The sequence below is a fragment of the Mastigoproctus giganteus genome, chromosome 3 (genome assembly GCF_048544385.1).
Source record: "Mastigoproctus giganteus isolate SK-2022 chromosome 3, ASM4854438v1, whole genome shotgun sequence".
NCBI lineage: Eukaryota > Metazoa > Arthropoda > Arachnida > Uropygi > Thelyphonidae > Mastigoproctus > Mastigoproctus giganteus.
The window spans coordinates 24,223,270-24,248,740 of record NC_143577.1 but is presented as its reverse complement, the minus strand read 5'-3'; the positions used below and the strand labels follow the sequence as shown (position 1 = coordinate 24,248,740).

The window sequence follows — 25,471 nt, the reverse complement described above, 5'->3', positions numbered from 1 at the left end:
ACACAGCGGTCAATTCAGCTACTGGTTGCAGCCATGTTTGCATTACACAAAATGGATGTTCCAGCCAAAAGGTAAGGGTAAGTGGGTTAAGATCAAGCCTCTATGCAGGGCAAAGAAGCTTTTCCACGCCTTCTTCAAACCATACACGTCTGCTTGATTGAAAAACCATGTAACCTGATTCGGAACTCCATAATATAGTTTTGCAACATTTCAGGACCCAATTTCCAACGTTTCAGGGGCCAACTGCTTCGTGTGCTGGCTCTTTTGTAAAATCTGATACAGCGCAGCTCCTACATATCGTCGTTGTACTAATATCAATTCTTGTTACCTTCCTGAACTCCGTTTGCAGTGTTCAACGAGGCCTATGATCTACATACCACCGTCTAATCGCCTCAGGTCCTTTTGCATCAATTTCTGCGGTCTACCCAAAATGCTCTCAGCTTGGCACTATTGTATTCCTTCAATCTATCTCACAAGAACTTAATCTTTTACACAAAAATACTCCTTTAGGAGTCATGCAGTTTATTAAGATTGTACAATTTCCTTCTTCTCCCATGCTGCTTTCAATTTAAGTTTCATCAAAAAGAAAATGTACTTCTATAATGAAATTGTCCTACCTTGCTGAGTTAGGTTTCTTCAAGTTTCGTCCTTCATTGTTTACTCACCAGGATCAAAGAACCCTAGCACTAAAAATTTTTTCAACAAGACAGTACAATAGAATAATTGGAATCTAAAAGTTTTGGGACTTATATACTGCATTGGTGAACACCAGATTAGCTATATCTAATCTTAGATTATTTTAAGAAACATTTAAATTGTACAGTAGCCCATGATGTTTCCATTTTGCAATTACGTCAGCTCTACTGATGTAAGGTTTGCAGATCTGGTGCAATAGAAGGAACAGAATGATTGCTAATATGGTATCCTATAATGATTCCCTGGTATAAATGGCTAAGATCAAGTTGACGCGTGGCTGGAGTGCATGGTTTGTTTTTCGCAAACAGAGGGGTGTCCCAATACTTTTTGGTAGTATTCTTTATTTTTCTATAGGTAAACAGAGAGAGAAACTCGTACTGGACTGGATGTTGGACTGGATGCAACTGGATAACTCATGCTAGATGTTGGAATTAGATAGAGTGTTGTATTCATTGGAATCGAGATATTTCAAAGAATGAACAAAAAGACTCGTAGAAAAAATGGATCCGAAACTTGCCCCCAGAGGAGAAACGATGGCACATTTGTCTATCAAGGACCACCGTGAGAGCTTTTAGGCCCAAGTGCAAAAGTCTAATGGATCACCAAACGAATTCTCTATCATAGGGAGTGTTTGGTATTTTTTTATAATGCGCAGATTCCACATTTAAATGTAGTGCCCTTGTGTTGAATAGAAGCTTCGGTATGTGAGAAATTTATTTTGACCACCGTGTACATAATCGAATAATAATGTCTTTTTGCCAGTAATAAACTGTCTGTAACAGAAAAACACAACTTATTTTAGAAAAGAATAGCTTTATTATATAGAAAATGAAGTCTAGTGGCAGATAATTGTGTCAAGAAGTCTTTTTCAGTCGGGTTTCTTTAAGAATCGTATATAGAATAAGCCTTTAGCGCTAAATGGAACGTTGAGGACGTTACAAGGCTACCTGAAGGAAATAGATGATTTTCTGTGGTCCCACAGGACACATCTACTCTTTCTTAAAGACTGCGGTTGGGCTAGTAAAAAAATAGCCTCACTTTTGTAGATGATCGCATTGGGAAAACTTTGAGTATTATCATTTGAAAGCAATCCCCGATCACGTTATTACAAGGCACAAAAGCATTTGAAATGGAATTAAAGGTGAAAATTGTCAAGATAAGCTTGAAACTAGTGGATTGTGTTAAAAATTTTAAGTTACGTATAATTCTCTGTTTATTTGATGTTTTTACTGCTTAGGATTCCACTTAAGAGTTCTTCTTCTTCTTTTTAATGGAGTTCATTAAAACCTGCAGACATCCTCCTAAACCATCTCCAGAGACAAACTGAACATAAATAAAAATAGGTTGGAGAAACGGAGGGGAAGGGAATAGTTGTGGGGCAAGAACCGTGTTTCATCTTTTCGTATTATGCTCTATACACAGCCTGTACGCTTTCATCAGTTTAAGAAAGATTTATTTAATTATATATTGGTGGGTCAAAATATTAGAAGCCTTATCCCATAATAAGAAATAGAAATAGACAGAGACAGAGAAAAAATTCGCCTTCCATATAATGGATTCATTCCTACACTGTTATATCCTTAGTGCAGATCATAAGCCAACCAATAGCCTTAGTCCAGACCATGAGAAACAGGTCACACCGTGAAACCTCTTTCTTGAAATTTCATTCTTGGTTCGGTATCCTCCACGATGGTGTTCTCCATACAGTTTTCTAAACTCATCTCGACTGTCTGACTGCGTGCTATTCTTTGTGGGACCTTTTTCCATTGCTTTAGAGGCCAAGAACGATGGACTTTAAGATGCATTACTCCAACCTACGTTTACCTTTTGTTTTCCGACGCTGTGCAACTCCCTGTGGACATACTTCGAGTCACTCTCGATTATACGTAGACTATTGATCTCAATATCTGCAAAGGTGGTGGGTGACTGTTACCCCATCAAATATCTGCGTATTCCCATAATTTTGCTGAATTGGGCTGAATTCTGTTGAATCTGGGGAATTATGCAGCACTCCATAGAATTCTATGGAGTGCTGAATTCTTTTGAAAGCATGAATTCTATGGAGCGTTCATTTCTTTTGGGAGTTCCTTGGATCATCGTTCTACTTTGGTCACTGGGCGCCAATTCATATGGTAGTGGGGATGTGATCTTGATGGCAAAAGGAGTGATAGAATTTGGCAGGTGTAAAGGATATCCTGTTAAAGAAGTAGCTGAATTTTCAGGTGTTTCAGAAAGAACAGTTATAAGAGTTTTTAAGGAATGGCGTCAGTCGAAATCAGTGGCAGAATTGTGGTCGAAATTTTGTACTAAGTGATCGTGATCTGCAACGAATATCGCGTCTAGTAAACGACAAACAATTTCAAGCAAGACAAGAACTGCTGAAACAGTTAACCAAGGTCCCGATCAGGCTGGATGGCTATACAAAGCTTGGTTGATCAGGTTGAGCAGGAAAACTCATGATTTCAGTACTCCTTTGTTCCAGGATTACAACTCTCCAGTTCATAGAGGCGCTGCTGTTTTAAACTGGCACTAGGAATACTAAGGAATGAAAGAGCATTTAATGGACCCAACTAATCACCAGGAGTAAATCCAGTGGAGAACGTATGGGACTATGTCAAAGAAAGTGAAAACATAACAACCAACATCCGCTAAACCTGAGGGTTCATTTGTTTTCAAAATGGCCTAATACTGGTATAAAGTATTTAAGGGTACTAGATATTGCCAATCTTTTCTATTTGGTGATGTCTAGTATCTATCAGATTCTGACAAGATAGCAGTGAACCCAAAAAATCGTAGCTACATTTCAAAAGTGAAAGCGAAGTGCTCAAAGGTCAGTTGGTGCGATCATCCAGAGATGGAGCTTATCCAATTACTGTGTCCTCGTCTGTGTTTCTATTGGAGGAAGGCTGAACAAAGGATTTAGAAGGGTTGTTTGACGAAGATGTCGACTCTGATAGGAGGTGCACGTAATAGCAATTAAAGAGTAAGTTTGTCTGCTGTAGTCTGGTTTTGATGGCGCTGAAATTTCCGTCTCCACTGGAAGATTAACAACGGAACACATTTTGCGTTAATCTGCGTTTAAAGTCCTCTTCGTTATCAAATTGGTGTCGAATGCTGATTTTGTGTTGTCTGTAAACACCCCCGGTCTGTTTCGGTATTCAACATCCACTCGCCAGTTCCTCGCTCCAATTAAAGCTCGAGACAAATTATCCGCGCGAGTTTAATCAGATTGGCAAGCTCAGAATTACCTCTAGCAATAATTATAAAGGCTTGTATCCATGGATTAAGAGCGACTCGGGTTCCCTGGGGATTAGGGAAGGCTTGCAGCGCGCGCGCACACACAGATGCACGCACAGACGGAGCATGGTCGTGAGAACTCCTTAATGACTTCTCTGCCAGAGAAGCAGTAGACGTGCGAATAATGCAAACAAAATCATTTTAAAAACAACCTAAATCTGCGTAACGAGAATTGCCCCGATGTAATTAGAGAGAGAGCGACTAATCACTGCTGTATTTACATAAGTGCTCCTTCGAACATTAGGAGGGGTGCAAAAAGTGATGCGAATCGGGAAGACGCAGATAACGAAATGCAGGAACACTGGTCGAAGAAAGAGAATATCGGATAACGTTGAACGCACGGGAAAACTCTCCCTCTCTCTCTCTCTCACTATCACAATCTGCCTGGCTTTCCCTCCACCCCCCTCATCTTTCTCTTCAAGTGTTCAGGTGGTGTGTGTTGTGTGGTGTTACAGAAGAAGAAGAAAATGAGATACAAAGAAAGAAAAATAAAATGATTCAATGCGTGTTATTTGTTAGAAGGAAAAGGGAATAGACGAAAAAATAAGACAGAATGAAAAGAATAAAGATAGAGATAAGAAATAGAAGAGAGGGAAGAGAAATATAATAATAATCAGAAAACACACTGCTCTACCATTAATATCTGGACACCCCTCCATGGATGGGGAAACAGGTCCTATTCATGCAACACGTCACAGAAACCTGCTATAAATACGCACTCGAACAGACCATTACAAAACTGGGCATGCAGGATGAACAGAATTACCTCAACAGTTCAATTGATCACCTCAACAATCGCTAGACGCTGATTAACATGGTGTAAGGAGCGAATATCCTGGACTGTAGAGCAGTGGAAAACAGTCCTATGGACAGACAAGCCGAGGTTCGCACTCTACCAGCCTGATGGCCGTTACCGGGTGTTAAAAATGCCAGGGGAACAGTTCCTTCCTGATTGTATCCTCCCAACAATGAAGTTTGGTGGAGGCAGTGTCATGGTATGGGGCTCCTTTCGTGGTTTGGTTGGGCCCATTAGTTATTATCGATGAATGCTGTGCAATACCGGGACAGCCTGGTCAATTATGTACTTCCAACGTTATGGCAATAATTCGGGGAAGGCCCATACCTGTATCAGCAAGACAACGCGCCATGCCATACTCCTCGGGTCGTAACAAAGTGGTTTGAGGACATGAGTGTGGAAAAGCTGGATTGCCCAGCCCAGAATGGTGATCTGAACCGTATTGAGCATCTTTAGGATGTATTGGATCGTGGTACGTGCACGTTGAGATCGCCCAAAGAACAAGGCCGAATGGTGGCTGCGTTAGAGGCCGAGTGGAGGAACATATCACGTGACATTTATAAAAAGCTGATTGAGGGTATGCCGCGAAGATTGGAGACCGTCATAAAAGCAAAAGGTTTCAGCACAAAATATTAAACGACACAATAAAAACTCTTTTTTTTTTCTCTAAAGGCAGGTGTCCGGATATTAATGGTAGGGCAGTGTAGATAGAATGAAAAGCATAAAAGAGAAAAAATAAACAGGAGAAAAGAGACGGAAGGCTAGAGAGACTGAAAAGAATAAAGAGAGAGAGAGAGAGAGAGAGAGCGAGAGAGAGAGAGAAGAAATAGAAGAGAGAGAATAATAAATTAAAAATAGATAAGATGAGAACAGATAGCGAGAGATAGATGCGAACAGTCAGAATGGAGGAAATAGGAGAGAAAGAAGAAACAGAAAAGAAAGCAGAGGAAACCGGAAAGAAAGAGAGAGAGAGAAAAGATATAAGAGAAAGAAAGAGGAAATAAGAAAGTTGTTGTAATAAGGTTTTAGCAGCATCAGCGACTAATTGCTCCTATTTGCTATCGGTAAATTACGTGTGTTCTGAAGTCGATTTTCTGTTTGATGGATGAAAAACTCGAGTTTTCGTGTTTCATTGCCTGAGACTGACTAACTCAGCCACATTGTGAAAAAGGCCCATTAAAATTCCTCCCGTCGTCGACTGGTCTCGAACTTGCGTCTTTTCCACCCGTTTAGTGGAGAGAGAAGAAAAAATAAGACAGAGAGAAGAAACTTTCACCCAAGGACTTCCAAAGGTGTGTTGGTGGATCTGATACGCTGCGCTATCTTCAGGAACATTGAGTAGCAGTCGATGTTAAATGTATCACAATCGAACTTAAACCATTCAATAAGCGTAACCAGTAGGGTTCCCCCATTAGTTATTCCAGGTTTTCCAGCCCGCACAAAATTTTGGCCAGTCAACACAATTTGTACTAACTCACAAAAAAGAAGAAAAAGAAAAAAAAAATAGTTGACTACAACTCATCCACTGTATGTTCGGGATGCCCCCCAGCGCTTATCAACGACTGTTCCCTCGCTTAAATACACACGTTCTCCTAAAACCGACTGCAGAGAAAGCAAAGGTCGAACCCCCAATTCCATTCGAAAACGAACACAAAAACTGCTGTGGGGATTCCTTAACTCCTTCGAACTAATTCAATTGTCAAGCCTAACTCGAGAAAACACGTTCTGTAAAATCTAGTTTAAGAATGTCCCCCCGCCGCACCCCCATCCTCTACTCCTCGGATTGTTAATGCCACGCAGTTCTGAGAATCGCATTAACGAAAAGAAACGACTTCTTAGAGCGACAAGGAGCGAAGTTTGTCTTGTTTATAAACAGGCGCTTTTTGCCTGCTACTGCCACGCCACCTTCCCAAAGACTAAATAAAGATAACAGGGTTGCTGATCCATTTACACATAGTAGCTGCTTTAACCATACAAACATCCGGTGTGTGTAATGTTTATTTGTTCCCTTAGGGCTTAATTCCTACCTTTTACTCCAAGAATCTGGTAATTTCCTCCTGAAAGCTGGAGACACTACTCAATTTCCTCACTATTACCTGAAGCTCACGTAAGTATCAGGATAAATGGCGATTTTCCCGTGGGGCTGCTATTTCAGACTTTACATTACTTCCCCACTCTCTAGTAGTCTTTCGAAAAGCCAAATAAACAATCTTAGGGCCCAACTTATTCCCTTTGTGTAAAGAGGTAGCCTTCAATTTGGAACAGGAAGAACACAAGGGACAAGTTCGTGTCTGTGAAATTGTGATCTCGAATTTCGGCTCTTGCCACCTCTTTAAAAAAAGAAATAGAAAAGAGAAAAGAGAAAATTCACTTGCGTTCTTTAAATGGTGAGGGGTTTTTTTATTTTCGGGTATTTTTACTTTTAAGTAATTGCCTACTTTAGTTTCAATTTCGTAAATTAAAAATGAAAAGAGATTTTCCCCTATTTCAATGGAAAGACTAAAATGAACAGTTGCTATGGTTATCTTCACATGGTCTCTATGGTAACGAGACATTGTAACTTTTAGAAAACAACTGGTTAATAAATTCGATTAATATAAAGAGATTTATTTATTTATTTTAGCTTTATTTATTTATTTATTTTATTTATTAATATATAAAGAGATTTATTTATTTATTTTAGCTTTGTTTATTTATTTATTTTAGCTTTGTTTATTTATTTATTTTATATATTAATATATAAAGAGATTTATTTATTTATTTTAGCCATTCTTCTGGTTTAAATAACTGAAAAAAAAAAATCAAAGCAGCGACCCCTGGATTTAATTAGTAATTCTGAAATAATCATATTCCAACTGTAATCTGCGCATGACTGGTGCTGCGAGGTCGCCATGGTTACGAGAGATGCATCTCTCTGATATATAATTATTAATAACTTTATTGGCTATTTTTATTGCAGATATTTTATTTTTATAATGATTAGTTAATTAAATCAATTAAGCTCTTATTTCTATTATTACTATTAAATGATTAGTTAATTAAACAGAGCTTTTAGACTATTGTTTAATTATTTAAATATTTTAAGCATTTCTGCCGGTTTTAATGGCTAAAAATTAAAAATAAAATAACTTCCTGTATTTTACCGGAAGTGTTAAAATAACCGGTTTCTGTTGATTGGTGCGCGATGTCTCTGTGGTAACGAAACACGTTTTTCTATTAAATATATGTGTTAATAACTTTAATGGATATTTTTGTCTCAGTTGTTGTAACTTTTGGAACACAATAAATTTAATTAGTTAATTTACTAAAGAGACTCTTTTGAGTTAGTACATCATTTTAAAAGTTGCAGCATTTTTTCTTTCTGCCTGTTTTCATCATCATCATCATCAGCAGCTCCAAGAATCTGAAGAAGCATTCATCCTGCAGTATTCAATCCACTGCAGGATGAATGCCTCTCTAGAATCTTTCCAGTTCCTTCTGTTTTGTGCAATGGCCATCCAGTTACTACCCACAAACTCATGAATTTCATCTGCCCATCTCCGTTGTTGTCTTCCAGGTCTCCTTTAGCTCCTCTTGGGAACCATACTCTTATTTTCTTAGTCCATCTAGCTTCATGTCTTCGAGCTATGTGTCCCGCTCAAGCCCATTTCAGTTCTTTAGTTTTTGATAAGAATGTCCTTTCCTTGAGTTTGCTGCCTAATCCATGTGTTTCTCTTCTTATCTAACAGTCTGATTCCCAATATAATTCGTTCCATTCTTCGCTGTGTAGTTCTCAGCTTCTCTTCCATTCTTTGGGTGAGCGCCCAAGTTTCACTTCCATAAATAAGTCATGGTGGAGCGTATACATTGGTTCATTATTTTACGTTTCAGACAAATTGGGATATTGAGTATATGAATCCACCTTTTCAATTACTGCTCCTTTAATGATTATATCCCTTTCTGTGGCATACTTGTCCATCATTACTTTTGTTTTAGCCATATTCATCTTTAGTCCGGATTTTCCTGTAATCCTTTGGGATCATGGCTTATGATCACAATGTCATCTGCAAATCGTAAATGCTTTAGATACTCTCCATTCACATTGACTCCTTTCTGCGACCAGTCCAATCTTCTGAAAGCTTCCTCAAGGGCAGCAGTAAATAACTTTGGAGATATTGTGGCTCCTTGTCAAACTCCTTTCTCAATTTTAAATATGTTACTGTCTTTGTGTAATCTAATAAATGAGGCAGCGTTCTCATATGTTTTCTACAAACTTTCCACTTTCTTCCTGTTTTAACAGAAATATAAATACGAAACTCTAACTTCCTGTATTTCACCGGAAATGTTGAAATAATCAGTTTAAAATTGTAAATACCTGCAAGTGATTGGTCCTTGGTCTCTATAGTAACGAAACATTCATTTCTAGGATTATGATAATGGATTAGTAATTTATTGGCTATTTGTATTGCATTATCTACTAACTAAACCATTCATAATGTATCTACTAATTAATAAGTAATAATTTATCGTATGGACATCAGTTTTCTGGGAGCATTAGCAAGAGGAGTCTGTCAGCCCTTGGTCTGATGACGGGTATCGGTAAGATACTCGAAACGTCACCTTAACGTTTAATTATAATTATTGCTAACTAAATGATTAATTATTTATCTACTAACTAAATTATTGTGTAACAATAATTTAGATAATTAAATAAAGATAAATTTTAAGCCATCGTGATCTCTGTCAATGGAAAGAAGAAGCAAAGACGGTTATCGCTGCTCATCTGTAACGTGAATGAACAGTTCCCAGAGGCAAGAAAAACGCTGTGACAGATGTTATTTCTGGAATAGACAGATGCCTAAAAACAACCTTTCAGGCACGTGGAATTCAGGCAGATCGACTCCGCCCTGCAAGATGAGTGGCAAAAGGCAACGCCTGCGCCACTTTCTGATCGGTCAAAGAGTAGCTCGCGCCGTTCGTCCTTGCGTTTTTTTTAAAAATGTCCGCTACTTTCCGTTTTTCCTTCATCGCTAGCATGTATAGAGTTTCTTCATGGGCTCCTCTCCTTCTCTTCATCTAAAAGATGGATGTTAGTGACAGCGATAACAGAAACCACCCTCTGATAGGGGGGGTGGGCATATTGAAAGCTTAGATTCTTGAATACGTAGCTGTAGGTGATGTGTATAACGCGCGCTCACTAGGCTTCGTGCAGATGCATTCCCCCACCCCCCTTCTTCCCCCCCTAGATATTCTTCGCTACCATATGATGTTAACTGCATACATTTCCCTTCTTATCTTCCATATCGGGAGATCTTGTAGGCAAATATAGTTTCGTATGCAACTTTTTCTCTGCACACAGCACGCAAATAAGGTTATAGAGAGTTCTTGCAGGGTGCCAGAAGCAATTCGGAGATACCTTTTATGGGCTCGTTCGGCTGTTTATGTCTCTGAAAAGTGTTTCTTCACATCGGCACACTTCCCGCTGATAAATTTAAAATAAGGTCAGCGCTAAAAACAGCTAACCTTTGATGGAAAAACGGGCCTATCTCGTCGTGGGGTTGGACTGCACGCAAAGCAACAAGGTATTGCAATCTCGAGCGTTTTCACTGCACATTGTGACGTTTTAAATCATGAATATAATTGCACGTTTGATATTTTGAGGCCTGCCAGTGCATTTGATATAACCTTATGAGGATTTTTTGGGGTTTCTGATGATTGCAAAATGCTGTAAAGAAATTAAAATAACAATTTTTATCTTGTTGTTATCGAAAAATGCATCTCTCTCTCTTATACCGGAAATTGCGTTATATTAACCTGAAATACAGATCAAATAATAAGAATTATTATTATTAATAAAATATTAGTTATCTCTTTTTTTAAAGGACACCATATAACTTGTAAAACTTCTAAAAATAGCTTATTATATTCATCAGCTAATGGGAAAAAGATTTTTTTCAAACACTCACTCTTCAATGAAAAGAAAGGGAAAATTCAAAACATTTATCGGTTATCTTTTCATTGATAATGAAATACCACAGAAAATTTAAATATATAATGTATATATAAGATATAAACCAAGATTTATATGTAGATATTTGGAATACTGAGTACTTGAGTCCTTGAGTACTGAGTCTAGGTCTGGAGGCCTCATTTTAGGAAGGATGTGGAGTTGCTTGGGCGAATACTGAGAATGGCAACAAGATTGGTGAGGGGAACGAAGGGGTCCTCTTACCCAGAAAGGCTTAAGTTCTGCAAATTGCAGCGTCTGGAGACTAGGCACGTGCGAGGTGGTCTGATTGAGATGCTTAAGGATTTGAATGGATTGAGCCGGCTCAATGCTGATGGGATTCTTCCTCTTACTCAATTATGAACTTGAGGGGACGTAAATTCAAATTGAAAGACAATTATATAATAGATGTGAGGAAATTTTCCTTTAGCCAGTGGGTAGCTGACTGCTGGAACAAACTTCCATCTGTCGTTGTGGAAGTTGATAGCTTAAATAAATTGAAGGAAGAACTGGAGAAACGTTCAGAGGGACTGGATGTGTGAAATGTTTTATTTTTCTTTTGGCTGATGCTACATAAGCTTACTGCTACTACATAGTGGTAGTAGCCATAGTGTTATTGTTATATGGTTCCTGTGGTTTCTCACAAATCCGCTTTAAGTACTCTGTGATGCTGAACAACATTGCAAAGCCAGTTGATGTGGGTAGTGTGGATTGTTTGAGTAGTGTGCTGTTTGACTGGCCTATTTGTTACTGAGCGGCTCGATCAACAGGAAGGAGACTCCCAGCATTTGTCCACTGGCACAAGGAGCCGGGTCAGGGTGTATAACAACAGCTGATAGGCTGCCCACACTCTTGAAAGAGCGAGAGTGGGCAGGGGGTCAAGGAAAGGGCAGATAAAGACAGGAAAATGAAAGACAGCGGGGATAGCAGAGTGTAAGGTATCCCCCAGGCGAAGAGGAGCAAAAAGAGTGCTATGTGCAGTTGGGGGAGTCCTGAAGGAGTGTGAGTAGGGAGAAGAGAACAGGTAAGTTCAAAGTAAAGAGTCAGAGATTGGGCTCCTAGTAGGGTGGCCCTAAGAAACATCCTGCCCAGGGGTGGGTCCTGAGCTAGCAGTAAGAGAGTAAGAGTGGGTTAGGTGCCCAATGCAGTTTCATGACTGGGAATTTTCGGTGCTGGGTATAAGTTGCTGTGTGGAGAAGGTTGTCCAGGACTACTGTAGGAGGTTGCAAGTGATTCTAGTGACGACGAAAGACCTCGTTGGAATATCTGGTCAGTGCATGGAAAGCATCGTTAGACTCCAATAACTTCCCAAAATTCTGTATGTATAGAGCATATAATGCATTTTTATTGGACCCTTGTGGGTGGCACAGTTGGTAGGATCGCCGTCCTACCCACACCGGGTGGAAAAGACCTGAGTTCGAGTCTCGTCGATGACGTGAGGAATTTTTACGGGTCTTTTTCACAACGTGGCTGAGTTAGTCGGTCTCAGGCGAGGGTAGCATGGTTTTTCATCCAGCAAATAGTAAACGAATCACAGAACACACGCAAATTACAAAGAGCATACACGGAACAATATGGCCTTAGTCGCTGATGCTCCTGAAGCCCTACCACAACAGCAATTTGATTGGAGAAATCATTCCAGTACAGAAGTACGTCTAAATAAATGATATTTTTCGGAAGTAAAATTAATTTTAAATTATTTCTGGAACTGATCAATACGAGTGAGGACACACTTTTTAATAATCTTTCTGAGTTTTAGTAAAATATTGCTGACCTCTTAATGGAAGAGCTTTATAAGAACCGATTTCAAGGAAGAATTACGATCTTGTTTAGATATTTAAAAAGAGCGATGTCTATGTTTGGTATCGAGGGGTTAATGAAGATCATAATTTTACTCTTGATTCAAAAACATTACTAATTTTTGACAGCGCAATCTTTATTCTCTTTGATATATTTTAACCAGAATCTTTTCGTTCATACTTGTGTCTTTTAGATGAACTTGAAAAATTTAAAAGTTAAACCAAAACGTCTTATTGCTGGAAATTAAACTAGAAACGAAGTGGAGTCTTGTAAGATAGATGATGTTCCATATTTTCGTATTGAAGTAATGATTGTTCACAACTGTATTGTCCCATTATGAGCTCTGTGTGAGGGTTTTCAAATAAATCTTTTCAAATGCCCACAAAGTACGTCTCTCGTTATTAAAAACTGTTCTTCACGAACTTGGCATAACTGGATGCACTCACCATCCACGAGGCTCTGCAATAAATGGAGGACTTAATATCATTTGTGCGTGTGGCAATCAGAATGGCGATTTACGTAGTTTTGAAACTTCTGAAAAAAAAAAGAAAGAAAGAAAGAAACACAGACAAATCAAACTGTTTGCATTATAATGCTTGTATTAGTGAGTCGTTATAGAAACATGTACTTAGGGTGTGCTGATTATGTAGGATGCTTCGGGATTGGTTGTTTGCGTGGTTCGAATTCCCTTCAAGTTAGCATTGCCTCATTTGTTCCAGTGTAAGTAGCCCATTTCCGGCCTCCTTCTCCTCCTCTTCCTCCTCTCCTTCGAAGTTGCCCAAATAACTGCAGTCGCATTCGACCTCATTTTTCATGTTTGCGATACTTCCATTTAATATATGAAAACAAAACAATCTTAAATGGCAACATTTTAGAGAAATGGGGGAATTTTTCTGAGAGGACCTATTTTTCTGGGAAATCTATCTCTGCTTATGCACAATAATTTATAAGGTAACCACACATTAGTCCACAAATCCACAAACCCCCTATTAACTTCATCATGTCCGTCTGTCCGTTCGCACGTAACGACTGAACTCTCAGCGGGCTGGTTTTCATAAAATATTAAAATCGTAACAATGGATATTCGGTTTTTATTTATTTTTTTCATAAAATAAGTTTTAGATAGATGTCAGGATCAATCTGATTCATTAGCATCTCCCTCCCTAGTTTCTCTCCCATCAGAAATCAAATCTATATAGTTTCGGACGTTTTGGGAATTATTAGAGAGAAAGATAGAGACGAAAGATGGACAAATGAGTAGGAGACGAAAGGCAGATAGAGTGAGGTAGGAGAAGTTATATCGACACACAATTTTAAGCGCATGTTTTGGTTGTCTTTAAGGCACTTTCAGACCCAATTTCTTGGTCATACAGCTCAAGGGAATTAGACTTTCGCTGCACCAGTCCAAAAATGAAAGAGAAAGAGAAACAAGAGAGGGGGGGGTGAAGAAAAAAGTAGGAGACGAAAGACAGGAGTGAGCGAGGAAGGAAACTAGAGATAGAGAGATAAAAAGTAGGAGACTCGAAAGACAGATAGAGTGAGGTAGAATGCAAAAGATAGAGAGAAATAGAATACGAAAGATAAAGAGAGAGAGAGAAGTAGGAGACGAAAGATAGAGATGTAGGAAACGAAAGATAAAGAGAGAGAAAGAGAGAGAGGGGGGTAAGAGACTATATACGGATAAAAGAGAGAGAGAGAGTGAGGTAGGAGAAGAAAGATAGAGAGAGAAAAAGTAAGGTACAGGAGACGAAAGATAGACAGATGAGGTAGGAGACGAAAGACAGAATGAGCAAGATAGAAGTTGAAAGACAGAGAGAGAGAGAGAAATAGGAGACTAAAAATAAAGAGAGAGAGTTTAAAAGTAGATGAACAAAAGATAGAGAGAGAGAAGTACAGTAAGAGACGAAAGATATAGAGAGAGAAAAGTAGAAGACGAAAAAAGAGAGAGAGAGAGAGAAATAGAATATGAAAGATAAAGAGAGAAAGAAGTAGAAGACGAAGGATTAAGAGAGAGAGAGAGTGAGAAATAGAATATGAAAGATAAAGAGAGAGAGAGAGAGAGAAGTAGGAGATGAAGTATAAAGAGAGAGAGATAAAAGACAAAATAGGGAAAGAGAGTGAAGTAGCAGACGGAAGATAAAGAGAAAATGTAGGATACAGGAGACGAAAGATAGATAGAGAGAGAGAGAGAGAGAGAGAGAGAGATCTGAACTACCTACTGAGCAACATTCCCACCAGCTAAAGGAAAACATCGTGCAATCCAGTCTATAATTCTTCCTCATTCTTTTGAATTTGCTTCTACAGTTTCTTATTCTCGAGAAAATGGCAATTCCTTTCATTTGACTCTCCCTTGTCAGGGTCAAAGAGGACCTTCGAGTATATTAAAATTTTCTCCTTATGTGGGTATCCTTTAGCCAATCTCACCAGGTACGATACCTGCTTAAAGTACGATACCTTGAAGAGAAGTCCTTATTTTATTTTTTTTTAGAATTTTCTTAGGAACCTTTGTGCAAAATTTTACCTTAATCGGTTAATCCACTTCCCTCAGGCACCCAATCCCTCTTAAAAAAAGAACCGCTACAGTCCCACATCACGGCTACCTATCATGTGGAAAATACCTTTTGATTGCAGTACCTAACTTGTTCAAAATTTTCATTGGCTTCAACTTATAATTTCTTTTCATCTTTTTTTTTTTCAGTTTTTCTTAAAGAGGCACACGAATTAAATTGGATACCAAGGCTGTGGCACAAACTTAAAATGATGCGAAGTGCATTAAAAAAAAAAAAAGTTTAATGCCAGACATTATTTGAAGAAATGCAACAGCCCTATAAAGCTAGTAAAGAAATCTCTCCACTACTTTATAAACAACCCTCATATGTCCACCCAGTTTATCGCGCATCATAAGAGAAATGATCAACTGGGTGAATGCATTTTACGATGAAACGATAAAAAAAATTATATCTGGGGGCAGTGATTGTTCATCTTTAGACAAGACCGATATATCTGTCCATGTCCAATGTAAAAATGATAATCCTCCGCGCTGCAAAATAGGTCATGAAACTCATATATTTGGCTCTCTGACCCCCCTCTGATTTATCTCTTTTCCACTTCAAATTTTATTTCTTTTACAGAAAAATAAAACGAGAGTGGCATTAAAAAGTTGATGACAGAGCTTTAAGGCTCTAAAATACATTTTTCTTCACTGTTTACAACAATATTCTTCTCTCTATTCCATCTTGAATAACAAAATTCTACAAATTTCACTTTTAGGCTTAGCGAGCATTTACAATTCGCAGAAACATCCGTTACGTCATCGAAAATCTTACGTCACTTCCTAATTAATAAATAACGATTTATATTCTAGAAATTTGCATAATCTCTTGACCTTTTTTTTGCTTACAGGTGGACGGTACAGCGTCCTTCCCAACGGAGAATTGCATATTCGGAACGCCATGATGACTGATGGGTTCAAAAGCTACAGGTGCCTCACCCAACATCTTCTGAGCAGTGACGTTCAACTCAGTACCACATCCGGGCGCCTCATCATATCAGGTAAATACTCGCGAACATAAATATGTCTGTTTTTTTATATTACCATAGTGACAGGCATTTAAAACACAGAAAGCAGACGAAATATCCTTTGAGGAAATCGACAAGAAATACGTCATTCGGCTGACGTCATCAGAGTGCTGAAGACAAAATTAGGTTTCGGTTTCAGTTAACAATGAAAGTGACATTTAATTGTCAATTAACGTCTGCCTGCTTCTATCGGCTGTTCTTCGTCCGTATAGTGCAGATCTCGTCTCTTTAGACAGAAGTTCAGTTCCTCTGTGGATTGCCGACTCTAAAATAGTCCAAATTCGATTTATCAGAAGAATCCCGGTTGGTTGGGCAATATTGATTACCGTTGAGCATCGCGGGCCCTCACCCCCACTACTCGATGTGTCTTTCACCTGATTTTGACGTCCTGTCAAGAGATTATTTTATTAAAACGCATTCGTTTGGAAAGCCGAGTTTAGCTGTTTGATGCAGTCGTATGACGGGAGGTTACACATTCAAAATTCTTCTATTACGAGAGAGAGAGAGAAAATAAAAATTCTTGATTGATTGAAAAAACTTCGCTCTACTTTTCAAGATTTTTTTTAAGAAATTCGATATGGAAACGTGTTTAAGTAAACTTGGTTATCACGCGACTTTCCACTCTACCCCTGACATCCCACGCAATATTGTTAGAGAGCCATTTTCGTCATTTCCTTGCAAGCCTCTTTCACACGTTCTCTCTATCATCGGATATCGGTAATTTGCTGCCTTTATTGTACCCGCCTTAAAGACGGTGTGTTCTTTCTTAGATCATTCTTTACCACCCTCTGCTAATTGAGAGACTACATTAGAGTGTATCTGCATCTTTATCTTGTCTGTCCACTGCATGCACAATTTAAACCGACAGTAAAGAGCCTCTAATTATCTTCTAATGTTCGGATAGAAAGAACAGAAGTCTACACAAAAAGACAAAATAAAGGGATGGAGTTAATGTGACTGATAGAGTAAGAAAACGAATTTCTTACATGATATAGCCACAAAAGAAGTTTATTTCTTCAATTAAGTACGATTATATCTCTCAAACACGTGGTTTGTACAGACACCATACGTCTGATTTTCAATGAAATTTTATACTCAGATTTTTCATCCCGCAAAACAGATAAGCCGACAGTAGCATACACGCAATTTATAGATATAACTCTCTATAAAATTTTATGCCAAATCTTTTATAAATCAGAACATAGGTCCATTTACGAATTTTTCTTTCACTTTTCAGAGTATGCTGGGCTTCGATTATCCAAACTTTTTCTCTTTTATCCGCAATATAACTGTTGAAATAACTTTTACCACCTAAGGTTATTATTATACTAAAACCACTCTTGTACCACGTGAAAATTAATAATATAGTTTATTACGCTGTTCGCCTACATTACTATACATTAGGGTGACGTTTCGGGTTCTTACCGATACCCGTCATCAGACCAAGCTGTTTGGGGGGGGGGGGGGGGCAGAAAATAGAAAGTACCAGCGGTAAACATAAAATCTTGCACCAGTCCGCAAATTAAATGATCAGCCCTTATATTTACATCCCATACATTTAATTATCCGTTGACGCCAATTGCAAAAAGGTTCCCAATATTTTGGCTAGTGAATGTATATTATAAATTCTTTCATTATTATAATCAACCTATATTGTATATAATTCAGTAAACCTTATGGAATTTCCCATAAGGTTTATTGAATTAAACACTAAAACATCATGTGACTGCTATTTAAACAAATACAATAATTAACATCTAATTAACATTAATTATTAATAATCGACATTTATTGTTCATAAATAAACTTAATCAACAAACTGTACCAAAGTTAAAATATTCTAAAAACAAAAAGTCATATTGTTCAGAAGTCACCTGGTTCGAAAGTAATTAACTTTTCCAACTTGTCAACAAAGATGCTCCAGATTTGTACTTCTTCCAAAACATCTTTTAGGACATATTTTGGATGAAGGAGATCATTTATATTCTTTAATCTTCTCATCCATTGTGGACTTCAAAGACATTCATTGGATGCGACTTACAAATAACAAAACAAACAAAAATTCTTCGCATCTCTTTACCATAAATCGCATCTTCTCAGAGGGATGGAATGTGTAGCCTATATATTTCTGTAAATTGTCTCAAGAAGTTCCATTCCAACGCTTCTCTTGTTAATCGCGAATCCTCTCTCTCTCTCTCTCTCTCTCTCTCTCTTTCTTAATGACTTCAGACAACACATTCAGACCTTAGAAACTCTCCTGGCTGTGTTTTCTTGTTAGTTTTGAGATAAACAATACCTTAATTAACGTTTAGAGCGCAGCTAATATCGCGAATGCAAACAGTGGCTAATGAGTTGGAATTTTTCTTCCAATCTTACCATTCTTTATGAGGTTTATTACTCCGAGTCGTGGGCGCAATATCTACAAGGTGCCACATTCGTACCATTAAGTACACACGAAAAAAAAAAAAGAAAAAAAAGCCCCTAAAGTTGGAAAGTAATTACCCACACTTTCAACTGTCATTAATATTCTAATTAATATACGAAACATTTCGCTAATAGAAGTGTTTAACCGATACTTTCTGCCATGATCTGTACATTCGAATTTTATTTTTCATGAATGATTGAAAGTAATCAGTTAATAACTGAAAACTCTGCAAGTTTTCCTTTAATTTTAAATATGTTTTTTCTAAAAATAATGTTTTATTTTATTTATTAGTGCGGTGCGTGATATGGGTTTTTCCCATGAAATTTTATTCGTGATTTTAATAAAATTTCAACAATGCATATCTTTTCATTGTTTCCAATGTGACTTTTCTCAATATTAACTTGAATATTCTAATTAAAACGTAATTAATTATCTTTAGATCAGCTATATTTGCTCTTGGCCATAAAATTCGGCAGAGAACCAATAAAATAAAAGTACACTATATGATCAAAAGTATTCGTGCACTTCTCCAGGAATACTGCGCCAGAAATTCTTCCCGCATGCATATTGGCTCACACATACCAATATAGACTACCCTCCCAAAAGAATGCGAAGACACATCGGTTTCACAATGACATCGCTGTCCCTCCCCCGCGAAAGATCTGAAGAGGGAAGTGATGTCAAGAAATGCAGAAAGCCACAAGATCGTCCATGAGTACATCAACCATCCTCCATGGGCAAAATGGCTCTTGGAGTGACAAGAATGTGTTCGAACGGTTCTCCATTTCCTCCTGACCAATTTCCTTCTTTTGTTACATGAAAATCTAGTCTGCTGATTGTGGTTGGTGATGTTTGGCTTATGCTCCACCGCTCTCCCATGAAAACCGACCCTGTGAAACTCCCTACGTAGAGTATTCATATAAACTCGAACCCTATTGATATCTTAAACTCCTAGCTGATGTTTGGCAGAAATATCAGATGAAATTGTGGTGTTAACTTTCCGAGTACCCTCTAGTCACGTGATGAGAAGAGGATGGTTAAGGCGAGCTGTGAAAACAGGGGTGTCCGTTTTGGGGAATTTGCCTGTACAGAATTTGTCTGTCCTTCCCACACCGGCTGGAAAACACCTGGGTTCGAGTTACGTAGATGACGAGAGGGATTTTTATGGTCTTTTTCACAACGTAGCTGAGTTAGTCGGTCTCAGGCGAGGGTAGCGTGCATTTCCTCCAGAAAACTCTGGTTTTTCGTCCAACAAACAGAAAATCGACCACAGAACATGCACAATTTACAAACAGTATACACGGAGCAATATGACCTTAGTCGCTAATGCTCCTAAAACCCAATAACAACAACCAGAAAGCCACAAGTCCATCAGCGAGTACATCAACCATCCTCCCTAGGTAGTGTCTTGAGTTCAGTGGTAGGGCAGTTGCTCATAAGTCCAATATCGTAGTTACCAATACAAAATAGCGCTTTGAGAGACAAATCTTGGTGCCTAATATTTCTACCCGATGGATGTTTTTGGATGTGAAGGTTGCCTGCTGCCCCAAAGAGTGGTCTGATGAGGTGCAATCAGATGATTTCTTTTCAGCTAATTCAGACTTTGTCCATTGGTGGTGGTGTCTGAATCCATAGACGCTGTCCACTACTTGCCCTTTTGTCCCACAATGTTGCATGTTGTAGAAGGAGGGTCAGGTAGGACTTATCTGCTTAGATGAGTTGGAGTTGCTGTTGTTGTTGTAGAGTAGGGTTTTAGGAGCATCAGCGACTAAGACCATATTGCTCCTCGTATACTTCTCCAAATTGCGTGTGTTCTGAGGTCGGTTTTCTTTGGGAGAAAAAACCATGCAATCCGCGCCTCAGACCGACTAACTCAGCCACGTTGTGAGTGAGGCCCATAAAACCTACGAAGGGGAGTTGGACTTCTTCAGAGTTCCTTTTATAAAAAATGGGCACGCGCGCAGATGACAACAGGACAACCCTGGCGTAGCGTCTGCACCACTTCGTCTTGAGTGTAAAGTCTCGCAACACTTAAGTTAGTAACAATTCTTCAGCGCGGGCCGGAGCAGCCAGTATTGTGACATAATTGAAAGCGTTCATGGGACCATCAGAAGTGAACGCGTAAGAGCCAATATCGAGCCAAAACGCCCCTCTTGGGTGAGGGGGGCCCTCTAGAGCTCGCACTCGCTTCGCTTCTTTAATTGAACTAAAAACTTCCACCGCTGTTTTCTTTGAGAAGTTCAAAGTTGAACTGGGAGTCGCTGTTGTTGGAGTGCGTCTCTCGCCGGACGACCCTCGCTCCCGAAAAATTAATTAGGGAGTTCCCGCCAAGTACGTACTTGTGGGACGCGGGCGCAGTGCGAACGGGGAAAAACATCGCCGAGAAAACAAAGTTTGTTCGAGGATTTCCGCTCGATTATCCGAATGTGCGCGAGCTTCCAGTTGACACGAGATGGTCCGAGTATCGATCGCGTTTGAATTTATTCGGATGAAAAGTAAATTTTACGATTTCGTCCACCCTTTACAGCGTCTCTGGCTGCGCGCGAATATGACTTTAAGAAATGCGTCTCATTCCAGCGAGCGTTCGATTTCTTCGCGGGCGCATCTTAGAAGCTGTTAGCGATATTACTTTCTCGACGGGAGTGCGTCGATATCCTCCGACACCCACTAAACCCCCCGCCCACCCACACGCGGACGAGTGTTATTTATTCGTCCACGATCAAAAAATGTTTCTGCGTTGAGCCAAGATGGCTGCCCGAATCGGGTTGGACGAAGTGTCGAGGTTGCCCGTCTTCGGTTGCTTCGTTACTCCGTAATTCGACAAGTGACGGACCAAGACAGTCCGAGAGTTATGCGGTGGTGGATGGACGGCATCAGTAGCGTTCCTGTGCTTACGAGTGCGAGGGACGGATCTCCCAATCGGCTGTGACGGATGATATTCAAAGACCACACCGCCGATGATGCCCAACGAAGTGGACTTGTGGACGAGTCCATAATGCGAGGGAAAGGGTTCGAAGCATATAAAAGGTGGGGTGTTTTCGACAGACGACAAGCGTCACGAATCTTGTCTTCGGCAAATATCAGGTGCAAAAGGCCACGGGGCCTTCCTTCAGTGCATCCACTGTTGTCTAAAAGAACCTGCATTGCCTTTCAGTTGAGGGGGGGGGAATGAGTTTGATATTACACTCATTATTATGTCTCGTAATCTGTCTCTATATTTCTACTTTAATTCCTTCATTTCTCTCTCTCTCTCTCTCTCTCTCTCTCTCTCTCTCTCTCTCTCTCTCTCTCTCTATTTGTCATCTCTTTCTGTCTCTCTTTGTATTTTCTTCCTGTCTCTATCTCTGTGCGTTTCCTTTTTCTGTCTTTCTTTATATCTTTCTTTCTCTCACAGTCTCTCTCCGGCCGCTTAGTTTCTACTTTCTTCCTATCTCTGTCTTTCTTTCTATCATCGCAGCCTCTCTTTCTGTCCCCTTTAGTTTTTAGTTTCTCTCGGCTCACTGTCTTTTTCTCTTTATGTCCATCCGTTTCGCTCTTTCCCTTTTTCTTTCAGTCTCTCACAGTTTTACTCTATTTCTATTCCTGTCACTTAGTTTCTAACTCTTACTATCTCTCAATCTCTCCCTCTGTCCTCTTTCTATGTCTCACAATCTTGTTTTTTTCTTTCTTTTTATCATCTCTCTTTCAATCTCTTTCTTTCTCTCCTATTCTATCATTCTCTGTCTCTCTCTCTCTCTCTCTCTCTCTCTCTCTCTCTCTCTCTCTCTCTCACAATCTCGCTCTATCTCTCACACATACTCTCTCTCTGTCGGTCATTCTTTCTCACTATTCCTCACAATCGCTCTCTCTCTATATATACATCTTACAGTCTCTCTGTAATTCTTTCTCTGTATCCGTCACAATCTCTTTCTCTTTATGTCTCACAATCTCTCTCTCTCTCTCTAATTCTCCCCGTCTTTTAATTTCTATTTATTTCTGTCTTTCTGTCTCTCACAATCTCTCTTCCTATCGCTCTTTAGCTCTCTCCTCTCTCTTCTTTTCCCAGTCTTTCTTTCTCTCTTTCTTTCTGTCTCTCAGTTTATCTCTCTTTCTCTCTCTCTCAATCTGTCTTTCTCTCCTCTCTCTCTCTTTCTTTCAGTCTTTATTTATAACCATCTCTTATAACCATCTCTGTCTCTCTAATTCTGTTTCTGTCTATTATGTCTTTGTAAATTTTTCTCTACCTCTTATATTTTTCTCTACCTCTTATATTTTTCTCTCTTTCTTTCTTTCTATCCTTCACGGTCTCTCTCTCTCTCTCTCTCTCTCTCTCTCTCTCTCTCTCTCTCTCTCTCTCTCTCTCTCTTTCGATCCTGTCTCCTAATTTCTATCTTCCTCTCCTCTTTCCGTCTCTCTTCATATTCCCCCTCCTCCCTCCTCGCATTCTCCCTCCCCGCATTAACTTCTCAATGACGTGTTTAATTGTTGTTGTTTTTGATTGTTGTTTTTAATTGTTGTTTTTAATTGTTGTTTTCAATTGTTGTTTTTGATTGTTGTTTTTAATTGTAGTTTTCAATTGTTGTTTTTTGATTGTTGTTTTTAATTGTTATTTTTGATTGTTGTTTTTAATTGTTGTTTTAATTGTTGTTTTTGATTGTTGCAGATCCTCAAGGAACTCATCCGCCTCGCCTTTCCGACACCAGGAACATTGTTAACGTCCGTCAAGGTACTCCGGCCGAATTAACGTGCGTGGCCCAAGCGTTCCCGTTGCCGTCTTACAGGTAAGCACCCTCACCCCTGAGAGTAACTTTCCGCAGCCACGTGACTTCCTGAAATGAATTTTATTGTTCGAAATAATTTGGAAAAAACTGAGTTCACTTCGAGAAGGTCATTGACCCCACCCAATTATTTCCATCGGCGCCTCTTTTGGGTCGAAACTCGCTTCTGACTTAATATTTCTCTCGCTCTCTCTATCTGTCTCTCTCTCTGTCCCCCCCCCCTCCCCAGCACCGTATGCAAATGACGGACACGCAAATATCTGCGTTTCTGTGAGGATTAGCCGGAAAGCGAAAATACTCCGCACTTATGGAATATTATTAATGACCCCCGACTCGCGTTGCTGTTCAAACGGACAGTCCGCCCCCAAGGCGATTAGCGATATTAATGTCTTGGTCCGACTGTGCACGATCCAACAGATGGGGGTGGCAGGACGGGGGGCACGCATTGCGTGCCCCCCGTCAATGGAAACCAGAAACAATGCTTTGTTTCTGGTTTCCTAATGAAAAGGTCGTGCCACAGGTAGGCGCACGAGCACAATTTGAATGTGTCATGCGCAGATTAGTCGTATTTCCGTCGGTGGACATCCCTGGGGGCGCCCGGGTCTCCTAAGCTGGGGCAGGTAACGCAACGGAGATCAATTTTTGCAGATCCTGTCTAATTGCTGCACGCATCCATCTATCTATCCATCCACTCAAAGACTATTCATTTTGGATTTTATTTCTCTCTCTCCCCCCCCCGTCTTTCGCCTTCTACTTTTTCCTCTCACTATCTCTTTCTCTCTCTCTTTCTCGCTTTCGTCTGCTGCTTTCTCTGTCCATTTTTCGTCTCCTACCTCTCTTTATCTCGCTCTTTCGTTTTCCACCTTCTCTCTCTCTCTCTCTCTCCATCTTTTGTCCCCAATTTTTTTCTTTCTCCATTAGCCTCTTTCTCATTCTTTCTGTCTATCTTTTGTCTCCTACTTTCTTTCTCTCTCTGTTCTTCCTCTTCTCTTTTGCTCTGTCTTCTACTTTCTTCTCCTACTCCCCCTCTTTCTCTCCCTCTTTCGCTTTCGTTTTATGCTTTCTCTCTCTCTCTCTCTCTCTCTCTCTCTCTCTCTCTCTCTCTCTCTCTCTCTCTCTCTCTCTCTCTCTCTTCTCTCTCTCTCTCTCGATTTTGTCCCCAATCCTTTCTTCCTCTATTACTTCCCTCTCACTCTTTCAGTCTATCTTTGTTCTCCTACTTTCTCTCTCTCTCTCCCTGTTTTTCTAGGTACATTCATCTACTATTTTTCTCTATGTCTTTTGTCTTCTACTTTCTTTCTCTCTACCTTTTTCTCCTACTCCTCACTATCTTGCTTCTCCTACCCTTATCTTTCGTTCCTACTTCTATCTCTCCTTATCTCCTTTCATTTAGTACTTTCTCTCTCTATATACATATGTTTTTTTGTCCCTTTTTTTTTTCCTCTATTTGCCACTCTCTCTCTCTCTCTCTCTCTCTCTCTCTCTCTCTCTCTCTCTCTCTCTCTCTCTCCCCTCCGTTTTTCTAGGTATCCTTCGTCTTCTGTTTCTCTCTCTGTCTTTCGTCTTCTACTTTCTCTCTATCTTTCTTCTCCTACCCCTCTCTTTCTTCTTCTATCCCTCTCTTTCTCTGTCTATCTTTCTCTGTCTGTCTTTCTTCTCCTACTTTCTCTCTCTCTTTGTCTTTCATCTCATACCACTCTCTGGTCTCCTACTTTCTTTTTAGCTAGATACCTTTCGTCGCCTACTCTCTCTCTCTCTCTCTCTCTCTCTCTCTATCTGTCTGTCGTCTCCTACCTTCAGTCATTGTCTCCTATCTCTCTCTATCAAGTTTCGTCTCCTCCTTCTCTCTCTCTCTCTCTCTCTCTCTATCTTTCATCTCCTGCTTCTCTCTTCTTTCTCCTGTTATCCTATCATCTCCTAATTTCCTCTTTCTTTTTCTTTCTTTTTCTTTCTTTCCTTTTCCTGACTTTTGATGAATTAATTAATAACGTCCGGTTGGTCTTCTTCTTCTCCAGAGAAGCCATTCTTTCAGAATGGCTTTCAATCAATGCGCCCATCTCTGGGAGCTGCATGTCTGTGTGTGTATGTGTGTGCGTGTGTGTGTGTGGTGTGCGCGCGCGAGGGATAATCTTTCG

At 39.5% G+C, this 25,471-nt stretch overlaps 1 protein-coding gene across 5 annotated transcripts in view; it reads left to right on the top strand.

Annotated features, from left to right (window-relative positions):
* The window catches only part of LOC150087807 (cell adhesion molecule Dscam1-like), a 228,024-nt gene that overhangs the window by 163,026 nt on the left and 39,527 nt on the right, over positions 1–25,471 (top strand). For all 5 annotated transcript variants that reach the window (XR_016546728.1, XM_090369206.1, XM_090369205.1 and 2 more), the window contains exons 4-5: positions 15,978–16,127; positions 23,222–23,339. Coding sequence is in view for 4 of the 5 variants with exons in the window: in XM_090369206.1 (XP_090225332.1) it covers positions 15,978–16,127; positions 23,222–23,339 (268 nt within the window). In the remaining variant the exon portion in view is untranslated. The remainder of the gene's footprint in view (positions 1–15,977; positions 16,128–23,221; positions 23,340–25,471) is intronic.